The sequence below is a fragment of the Asterias rubens genome, chromosome 19 (assembly GCF_902459465.1).
Source record: "Asterias rubens chromosome 19, eAstRub1.3, whole genome shotgun sequence".
Taxonomy (NCBI): domain Eukaryota; kingdom Metazoa; phylum Echinodermata; class Asteroidea; order Forcipulatida; family Asteriidae; genus Asterias; species Asterias rubens.
In genome coordinates, this window is record NC_047080.1 from 146,979 (window position 1) to 158,033 (window position 11,055).

At 38.4% G+C, this 11,055-nt stretch overlaps 1 protein-coding gene across 1 annotated transcript; it reads right to left on the minus strand.

Annotated features, from left to right (window-relative positions):
* Positions 1-3,390: 3,390 nt before the first annotated feature.
* LOC117303197 (surfeit locus protein 4-like) lies at positions 3,391-8,905 on the minus strand. The gene is made up of 5 exons (XM_033787335.1): positions 8,683-8,905; positions 7,153-7,301; positions 6,707-6,821; positions 4,536-4,579; positions 3,391-4,144 (listed from the first exon to the last, which is right to left on the minus strand). Exons 1-5 carry the CDS (start codon positions 8,731-8,733, stop codon positions 3,691-3,693), a joined length of 813 nt encoding a protein of 270 aa, XP_033643226.1. The 5' UTR covers positions 8,734-8,905; the 3' UTR covers positions 3,391-3,690.
* Between the last annotated feature and the right edge of the window lie 2,150 nt (positions 8,906-11,055).

Genomic DNA, 11,055 nt, shown 5'->3' on the forward strand with positions numbered 1-11,055 from the left:
ATCTTGAGAAAACAATTAAAAAGGAGGACTTCTCTCTGTTCTTAAGCATTTCGGTTATATATCACCAGAGCAGTACGTATGTGGGTCAAGATCACTGGTCTTTAGGAAGTGGGTTCCCGGGGGGAATGTACAACTACTTTATTGAGGCCTAAACAGCTGATAACAGTGAGTAGAATTTGTCACAGATTTTGGTAAATAATTGGAGTTTCTTGTTGGTTAAATTGAAAAAAAAAATCACACGAGGTAAGTCCAGCGTTTATCCAATTTTTTAGGACAATCACGAGGGGAAAGTCCAGCATTTTGATAAAATGTTGTCCAATTACTATTAGGCTATTCCGAAACGGGTCAACCAACGGGACGAATATTGAATAAGAAAAAAATCCAAGAGTTAAGTCCGTTATTTTATAGCAATTTTTTGCCAAAAGTAAAATACCACAAGGCTTTCACTTTCTGACCATTTTTGTCATTTTTGGGGGGCAAAAATGTAACACAAATCTCCACGGGGAAGTCCAGCATTTTTACCCAACTTGGGGCAACAAAATGGAAAAAATCTCAACCGGTTGGCGTCCACAAATTCTATCAAAATTTAGCACAATTTAGAAAAGAATTTGAAGGGGGTAGGCTCAAAGGTTCGGAGTTTAATCGACACTTTTAATCCATAATTTGTACTAACATTTCAAAATTTATGCTGCAGTCTGAAGACAACACCCACACGTGGGAACAAACAGATGAAATAAACAAAACATACACTTCTTTTTGTAAACATCCACATTGAAATTATCTTTAATACAATGTACAGTCGAATCATCGTCATCATCACTTTTATACCCATACAGGCAAATAATGGTACAGCAACATTTGTCTAAAGTGAAGTTTGAGTCATCACAGGTATATCCAAACAAGTCTCACCTCTAGTTTTATTTAGAGGCAAAGAGCAGTTTAGGTTTACAATTGTTAGAGAGACACTAGGAAACAGTATATAGTAGTACATGTAAATTTAGCTATTAAAGGCAGTGGACACTATTGGTAATTACTCAAAATAATTATTGGCATAAAACCTTTCTTGGTGACGAGTAATGGGGAGAGGTTGATGGTATAAAACATTGTGAGAAACAGCTCCCTCTGAAGTGCCATAGTTTTCGCAAAAGAAGTAATTTTCCACGAATTTGATTTTGAGACCTCAGATTTAGAACTTGAGGTCTCTAAATCAACCATCTAAACGCACACAACTTCGTGTGACAAGGGTTATTTTTCTTTCATTATTATCTTGCAACTTCGCTGACCGATTGAGCCCAAAATTTCACAGGTTTGTTATTTTATGCATATGTTGAGATACACCAACTGTGAAGGCTAGTCTTTTTCAATTACCAATAGTGTCCACTGCCTTTAAGCAAATTGTATGAAACATACATGTATGCAGTTAAGATTAATCAAAAATCTCTATTCACAATATCAGGCAGGACAGACTAATGAATTCAGGTCAATAATCACTTTCTTTTTGTAGACTCACATTTTAACCAAAAACTGCAACCACCATGCCATTGCATTTTTGTTATGCAGCATGTACACTTTGTTTGGCTCAAGTGAACATCTTTTTAATCATAAATCAATAAACCACCGTCCAATACGAACAGTTATTTTGTAACTCTTTCAACAACAAAAAGGCCAGTTAAATTGTAACATCCAACTTGGGAAACTGCCCAACAATAGTTGGGCATATCCCAAATTGGGTAAACATTCAAGCTTGGCCTAACCCAACTACAGCTGAGCCTGTCCAACTTCATCATGGGCGCATCCAACTACAACTGAACTTGACCCAACTGCAGTTGGGAAGATAATCCAAGGTACTTAACGGATTTCATATTTAGCACTTTTGAAATTGTCTAAACCATGGTCTAACTACTACCGGTACTAAATGTTTTACTAATGCACTAAAAAACGCAGCCAAACACCTTTGCTCAACATTTTGTTGTATGGTTGGAAAGTTTAAAATAAACTATATTTGGTCGTTTGATTTGACAACCAAAGGCCTTATTTGGCTTGTTTCTCCATACTTGATCACATCACATATAATTGGTCATATAAAGTGTGGATATTGAGGTGGTTTTCACAAAGAGTTAAGACTAGTCTTAAGGACATGTTACTCACCCTAACTTAGGACTAGTCTTAAGGACCTGTTACTCACCCTAACTTAAGACTAGTCTTAAGGACATGTTACTCATCCTAACTTAGGACTACCCTTAAGTTTTCAATAACTCTTAGGACTAGTCTTAAGTTAGGACCATCTTTGCAAAATCAACCAAGGATCAAGGAAGAGTTGTTTTTGTGCATGGTTTTACACTACTTTCATCCGACTCAAACAACAGACTATAAAGCCCACATTTTCACAGGTCTGTTTTTTCATGTTTGTGGTTGATCACAAAAAAACATGAACAATATTTGTGAATATCCAGTATCATACCATCACTTTTTCTTCATCAATCCATCAAAATGACTACAGTAATCAAGTTAATTAGTTTTACGAACCGTGTTTGTTTATTTTACTTAATGAAAACCAAAGAGCAGTCTACCATCACCTTAAATAATACACAAATTGTTTTATTTTACAGACTTCTTTCCATAAACATAGCTTCGCAAAATTCCAAGAGATGTTTGGCAGCAAGTAGTTATGCAACAAAATTCTTTTGCCAAACAGTTGCACAAGATTTGCCTCCAATCTAAACTTTTCTGGTGGCAGCTTGTATTTTCTGAGCTTACAAGTTGTCCTTATTAATGTATAAAACTGGACCAAAAGGAGATGTTTTAATGAAAATGTGAGATACCATGTTTTCCTGGAATAATTGGTTTCTCTCTTTGTGTAAAACTTTGTACATATTTCACATGTGTGTGAAGAAAAACAAATAGAATTGTGCACCCATACAAATTGAGTTTTTTAAGGGGCTAAATTTAAGATATAGAATTCTTCAAGCTGGAAAGAATGTGGGTGTACAAGTATATTTTCAAAACAAAACCAGCTCTGGAATGTCACTGATGCCACTGTGTTGCATCAGAGACATTGTGAGACTAGACTTTTTGACCTGAACCTGTTAAAGACACTGGACACGTTTGGTAATTACTTAAACTATTCATTAGCACAGAAACTTGGTAACGACCAATGGAGAGCTGTTGATAATATAAAACATTGTGAGAAACGGCACCCTATGAAGCAACATAGTTTTTGAGAAAGAGGTAATTTCTCATTAAATTATTTTAATTCAAGAAAGACTTCAGTCCTGAAGCCTTTCTCAGGCATCTGAAAGCACACAAATTTGTGCAGCAATGGTATTTTTCTTTTCAACTTTGATGACAAATTCAGCCCAAATTTTTTACAGGTTTGTTATAATGTCCATATGTTGGAATACTTTGAAAGTTACCAAACGTGTTCAGTGCCTTTAAAACCAAAGACGTTTCCAAACAAACTTGTTTTCCCCCATGTCTCCTATTCAGTATTTTGGCTCGGAGGTCTGCAATGTCTAGCACTTTCCAAATAGAAAGTCCCCTTTCTTATGTTTAGTGTAACCTACCCATTGGCTGACCCTTACCTGATTGAGAACATACCATTGATGATTTTAGGGGAGATTGGTGCACAAAAGAAGAGGGGGGCTGACACACATACAAAGGCTTCTCTATGGCATTGAATACTAAAAAACATTACCAGTCCTTTTTATGCTCATCCATGCTGACTCCCCCTGGCCCTAGCGCCACCACAAGCAGCAAGCCACCAATCACGGAGAAGGTCTGGAAGAAATCATACTTGAGGAAGTCTCGCATCGGGCGGTAGCTGGGGATGTTCCACCAGGCGTTGTAGTAGAAGTTGATGATGGTGAGCCAGGCCACGAGTACCAGCGCGCAGAGCTTGGTCTTGAAGCCGATGGCAACCAGGATGATGAGGGCGCTTCCAATGAGATTCTGTGCCATCTGAACGAAGGTCATCTCAAAGCGAAGGAGGGTCATAAACATAAGGACTAGAAGTAATCTGCCACTCAGCTGCATGTAGGTCTTGGGTTTGTTGGTACCCATGTCTGGGACACCAGCAAACAGACTTTTACCCTCAGTACGTGACTCAGCAAGGAGGAGGATAATACCTCCAATTAAGGCAAGATTCCTGTTTTAACACACACAAAAATTACATAAGCATAAGAGTAACAAATTTGTGAGTTAAATATTAAAATAAACAACTTTTTTTACAGAATTTGTGTGCTTTCAGATGCCTGAGAAAGGCTTCAGGCCTAAAGCCTTTCTCAGATTCAAATAATAAAGTATGAAAGTACCTCTTTCTCCAAAATTACATTACTACAAAAGGAGTCGTTTCTCACAATGTTTTATACTATCAACAGCTCTCCGCTGCTCGTTACCAAGTAAGTTTTCATATTAACAAATATATTCCAAAAAGAACAAGTTAGTCAGATTTTGATCCAATTGTATACTTGAAAATATAAAAGTGTTCCAACACCCTGTTTTGCGTGGAGCTAGATTCCGAGTATGACTTTACTTACCTCATAAGAAACTTGATATCCCATAATATGCTGTACGCAATTGTCTGCAAAACAAACAACAAAAAGAGACACTATTGTTAAAATGGTTTCATTCAGAAAGGTAGACTTTCAGACATAAGAGGGCAGTAGACATGCACGTTGGTTCCCCCAATGTTTACATAATTATGTGCACGCTGGTTGCCTTGTTGGTGCCTAGTGTTTAAAAAAAACAAAAAAAAAAACAGTATATGGCCTCTCGCTCAACTGCTACTGCTGGGGCAAACAACAACAGATAGCCAGAGAGTGTTGGTGTAACACGGTTAAAATTACTGGAATTTTGCAAGCAGCCCTTTTGGGTGCTGCGAGGGCCAATGTCTAGGCATGTTACTCGTCTCACAATACTCCTGGACAAGAACACCCAACCTACAGAACCCTATCCTAGAGGTTGAGCACTAATGCACACCTACAAACAGCAACTCTCTGATGACCTGAGAATGGTTGCTAATCGGACATACAACTAGGCATAACGCTTCTCTCTCAATACTCCTGGACAAGAAGACCCAACCTACAGAGCCCTATCCTAGAGGTGGAGCACTAATGCACACCTACAAACAGCAACTCCTTGATGACCTGAGAATGGTTGCTAATCGGACATACAACTAGGCATAACACTTCTCTCTCAATACTCCTGGTCAAGAAGACCCAACCTACAGAACCCTATCCTAGAGGTTAAGCACTAATGCACACCTACAAACAGCAACTCTCTGATGACCTGAGAATGGTTGCTAGTCAGACATAGAACTAGGCATAACACTTCTCTCTCAATACTCCTGGACAAGAAGACCCAACCTACAGAGCCCTATTGTAGAGGTTGAGCACTAATGCACACCTACAAACAGCAACTCTCTGATGACCTGAGAATGGTTGCTAATCGGACATACAACTAGGCATAACACTTCTCTCTCAATACTCCTGGTCAAGAAGACCCAACCTGTAGAGCCCTATCCTAGAGGTTAAGCACTAATGCACACCTACAAACAGCAACTCTCTGATGACCTGAGAATGGTTGCTAATCGGACATACAACTAGGCATAACGCTTCTCTCTCAATACTCCTGGACAAGAAGACCCAACCTACAGAGCCCTATCCTAGAGGTGGAGCACTAATGCACACCTACAAACAGCAACTCCTTGATGACCTGAGAATGGTTGCTAATCGGACATACAACTAGGCATAACACTTCTCTCTCAATACTCCTGGACAAGAAGACCCAACCTACAGAGCCCTATTGTAGAGGTTGAGCACTAATGCACACCTACAAACAGCAACTCTCTGATGACCTGAGAATGGTTGCTAATCGGACATACAACTAGGCATAACGCTTCTCTCTCAATACTCCTGGTCAAGAAGACCCAACCTACAGAACCCTATCCTAGAGGTTGAGCACTAATGCACACCTACAAACAGCAACTCTCTGATGACCTGAGAATGGTTGCTAATCGGACATACAACTAGGCATAACACTTCTCTCTCAATACTCCTGGTCAAGAAGACCCAACCTGCAGAGCCCTATCCTAGAGGTTAAGCACTAATGCACACCTACAAACAGCAACTCCTTGATGACCTGAGAATGGTTGCTAATCAGACATACAACTAGGCATATTGCTTCTCTCTCAATACTCCTGGACAAGAAGACCCAACCTACAGAGCCCTATTGTAGAGGTTGAGCACTAATGCACACCTACAAACAGCAACTCTCTGATGACCTGAGAATGGTTGCTAATCGGACATACAACTAGGCATAACACTTCTCTCTCAATACTCCTGGTCAAGAAGACCCAACCTGCAGAGCCCTATCCTAGAGGTTAAGCACTAATGCACACCTACAAACAGCAACTCCTTGATGACCTGAGAATGGTTGCTAATCAGACATACAACTAGGCATATTGCTTCTCGCTCAATACTCCTGGACAAGAAGACCCAACGTACAGAGCCCTATCCTAGAGGTGGAGCACTAATGCACACCTACAAACAGCAACTCTCTGATGACCTGGTATTGGATTGAATCAGCTTCACCTACGTACTCACTCAACATGCCACTCAACATGGAAATGAACAATAAAAAAATTAAAATATTGTAGCCACTGAGCATCGCCTATCACCATGAGGATGTCAGTCGGAATTCCCCTTACCTGCAATGCAATTATGCCGAAGAGAAGACCACATGCAACGGGAACTTTCTGCCTACTGAGCACCATCACACACCCAGCTAGCTGTCCAACCAGATTAAGTAATACAAATAAAGTGCTGAAAAAGAACAAACGAACAAGATTAAACTTATAAGCCTGGAATTTCATCTTTGTAAGGAGGGGGCAAGGCCACTTGCATTTTGAAAAGGGCACTCCCCATGAAAAACCTTTTGAATGGGCACTAATGCTTAGTAGGACCAGGGAAAACAGAGGCAATGACCTCTCTGTAATTGTAGGCCAGATGGTGTCAGGGTCAAGTGTCACGTGATCAATTGTGTCATGGTATGAAGTGTCCTGGAAGTACGAAGTGTCCTGAAGGTACGAAGTGTCCAGGATACAAAGTGGTAAAGCGACAAAGTGTCTGACATCTAAATAATGAGCTACTGTACCTTATGACTGTCCCACAGCCCCATGTCTGATCTATGTAGTCCCGTTGTTCTCCCCATTGGAACCACATTCTGATTCCATCTTCTAAGAAGGTACTAATCAGACACAGTCTTGCTACATGAGGAAGAACATTCTTGCTCCGCCTTAAAACCTGAGCAAGGGCAAACAAATTAAAAGTGTCATGTTCAAAAGAAGTCCACTCAACTTCACTTAAAGGCACTGGACACAACTGTCAAAGACCAGTACTCTCCAGTCTGGTACTCTCACTTGGTGTTTCCCATCATGCATAAAATAACTGTCAACAATTTTGCTCAATTAGTCATATCGAAGTTGCAAGCAAACAAGGAAAGATAAAACACCTTTGTTGCAAAAAAATGTGTCCTTTCTCAGATTCAAATATTCTAGTGAGAAATAACCTCTTTCTCAAAATCTATATTTCCCTCAGAGAGAGCCGTTTCTCAAATTTAACCTGGATTGAATCACTGTTCATTTTGTGAAAATACAGAAACAGAATTTGTTTCATGCTGTTTCTTGGGCGAGTACAGGAACTCGGAAGTAGACACTCTTTTCAACCGCAACTTTCACAAGTATGCAACTTTTTTATTTTCTCATGTTTATTGTAAATCTCTATAAATTACCAAAGTTAACCTACAAAACATTCATTAGCATTGCGACACTACCTTCAGAACCCGTTTTAAAAATATGGTTCCTGTAAAAAGTACAAATAAAGACCTGCAGCCACTTCTTCACTCATCATACATTATTTACAAACAAAAAACATTTTAAAACAAAATTAAAATCGTTGGTCAACATGAGTGAAAACGTGGTGGACAAATGTGGCATCTCTTCCTGGTCATCTGCTGACACTGACACCAACTTACCAAGTGACCAAGGCGAAACTGACACTGAGTGTGCCATTGTCACTTGTCAAAGTCAGTGTCAAACTGGTGACTTGCCAAGTTAACTGGACTAACCAGTTTTACTTTAACCCAACTTCACCCACCCTGAGTGCATGTTTACTTTGGTTGGGTATAATTCATATTATTAATTAGTGTTACTCTTGGTTTATGCTAGCCCCACGTGTGGCTGGAAAAAGCTAGCTAGCTGAATACTTAAGTGAAGTAAGGATTCAGATAGCCTTGGCCACACAAGTGGGGCTAGGTTTATTCACATGTCGATTGTTTGTTATTATCCAAAATGAAAAACCAGGCCAACACACCCACCCATCGATCCATATGCCATCTTAATCAAACAATCATCTGAACATACATGACATACAATACCCTGTTCGGATAACTTTCCGTATGGCGCCACCACTTTTTAACTCATTTTTACAAAAGGGATATCTCATTGAGGTAAATTAGATACTATATTATTATTTCATACCGAATGAAAAAGTGGTGGCGCCATACGGAAACTTTTCCCAATGTAATGTTCTTTCTAATTTAATTCTTCTTCATCTTTTTTATTTTGACTTTGATTATTTGAGTCATTTGACTCTTCTATGTAAACAGCATTTATTTTAAGGTTACCTGATCTGCAATATCCTCTGCTTTCCCAAGAAGTTCATTTTTAGAAGCCATTTCCTTCAATAAAACTGAAAGAAATTCCGGTTTTCCAGTGTCCCTTTAGCCCAGATTGGTCGATGCTTTGAAGCAGAAAATCACCGGATAAATCTTTACATACAAAACACATGGGGTAGGCCTACCGTGCGTTAAAAAGCATACGGTTAACTTATGACATTAGATTCCGTGGTCCCAGCCGTAATGAGTCGAGCATTTATCAGTACACAGCAAGGGAACCAACTACTGTTCTTAACACTGATGCCACGTCTGCTTTGTGAGCGCCCTCCATTGGTCGGTTTCCCTTAACGTCCCTTATTAAAAAGTCACTTTTTACATGCAAAAAGGTATAATTAACTTGTAAAATTATTTACTTTTTTTACGGAAAAGGGGATAATGAGTAAGATATGAGGGAGGTGGTTTCTTCCTCCATGGTTGTAGCATGATTGATTAGGAGGTTGTAGCAGAAGGGGTGGCTGTGTGTGGGTGGGGCTGGGATCTTGGTGGGAGTGGGGACACTGCGGGCAGTGGTTGCATGATCATAGGTCAATTGATGGAATTTGTAACTTGTGTGAAGAATTGAAACAAAATTATAAAAAAAATTATTTTAAAAATTACCCAATAAATTCCCCAACTTATCTTGTTAACATCCTTTTGGACTGTGAAGGGGGTGTAGCACTGTTTGAACCACAAGAGTAGGTGGTATCACCTCCATGGTGGCATAGTGTCCCTGGTGACAGTTGATCTGAGTCGACAACTGAAATAAGTTATTATAAGTGTAGCCCTCCCCTTGAGCCATCTGGCCAATTGTGAGTTGGGCGATATCTAATCATTTCTTTAAAGGTTCCTTTAAGCAAGCAATTTGTTGAAACAATTATACCCTAACTCAGAGGAATAGGCTACAGTGAGTTGGTTGTCAAAGAACTATGACAAACAAACAGAAATACTATCAACAGCGAACTTACACAAAAAGTTCACAAAACAACTTTCTAATTTAATTCATTATTGTACTTAACAACTGAAATGCATATTATTCACATCATTTTTGTTGTAGTTATGCAAATACTGCCCAACAGACCCGATGTATAAATATATATACAACATTCTAGAAAACATTACTTTTGTGGATGTACCATGACAACAACCCCATATGTAACCAGGTAACCAGAACGAAACATCCAAAAGGTTTCACAGTGCATATAAGCATGTAATCTGTAAAAATATAATATTTTATTAACGTAAAGCATAAAAATGAGCCCTGTTATGGTGTCTCGTCTAAGGTATTAATGTGAATAAAAACCTACAATCTGAAAAGATCAAAATAATTAATTTGTTTACTTATGGACATATCATTTCTTATTTGCAGTTTTACAATATTTCATCAATTATTTTGCTAAGAAAACGTTCAAAAGATATTGTGTAGACAATGTTGTGACAAACAAAAATTAATAAACTTTATTTTGTTGTGAATACAAACCTAACAACAACAACAAATGATTATTCCACAAGTTAAAAGAACATAATTAGTGTCGACCTTACCAAGAAATACAAAAACAAAAGTAAAAGTTCTATGTAACAAACGTGTTATACAGTTTTTGTGGAGCTGATAAAATAGTCACAGCAGTGTTGATGGTTTGAATGATGATCAATGATGTAATACCAAAAAATAAAAAATGAAAATTAGGACTACTGCCGAGGATATAGATATTTTGTAGATCTTTTTATAATTGCCTACTCCAGGATTAATCAAGGTTTTTTAGTTGAATTGAATTGAATCAGAAACTACTAAATGGTAGTTTGGTCTTGATTTTTTTCTGAATCACCTCTACAGTAGATTCACATTATTGCATTATTGTTGTGCAACTGTCTACTCTATGTGTGTCAATTATAAAATACTACCAACGATTTACTGATTATTGCACAAAAACAAAACATCCTGTACAAAATTTACTTCCACAAATAATTGTAAAATTCCAAGAGCCAACTTTTCAAAATACAATGAGGTATTGTCTTATAAATGTGACATGAAAGTTTTTGAAAATAAGGCATAACTTTTTTTTCGAAGTAGGAATTGTGTGAATATTCTGCGGTCTAGGTTTGGAGCCGATTTCCTAGATCTGCTTAGCACATAACAAATACACACTTAGGAGAAATGGGTTACCAGCCAAGAAGACATGAAATGTTAAGTGTCCTTGACTGTTAGGGCAAATGGACTTGCCTCAAACATTTCTCACATTATGTCCATAAATGGTGTTTGAAGCTTTGCATGGTGTGGAGAATAAGAGTAACTATCAATATAAATATTAATAGTCAACTTGCGGGTACAACCATGGGTAAAAACTC

What these genes read in the sequence shown, in the direction of transcription:
- LOC117303197 (XM_033787335.1), bottom strand. Translation starts at nt 8,733, where the DNA reads ATGGCTTCTAAAAATGAACTTCTTGGGAAAGCAGAGGATATTGCAGAT. An exon ending in CAGAGGATATTGCAGATCAG is followed by an intron (nt 7,302 to 8,682) that starts GTAACCTTAAAA and finishes GCCCTTGCTCAG; the next exon opens with GTTTTAAGGCGGAGCAAGAA. An exon ending in GGCTGTGGGACAGTCATAAG is followed by an intron (nt 6,822 to 7,152) that starts GTACAGTAGCTC and finishes GTTCTTTTTCAG; the next exon opens with CACTTTATTTGTATTACTTA.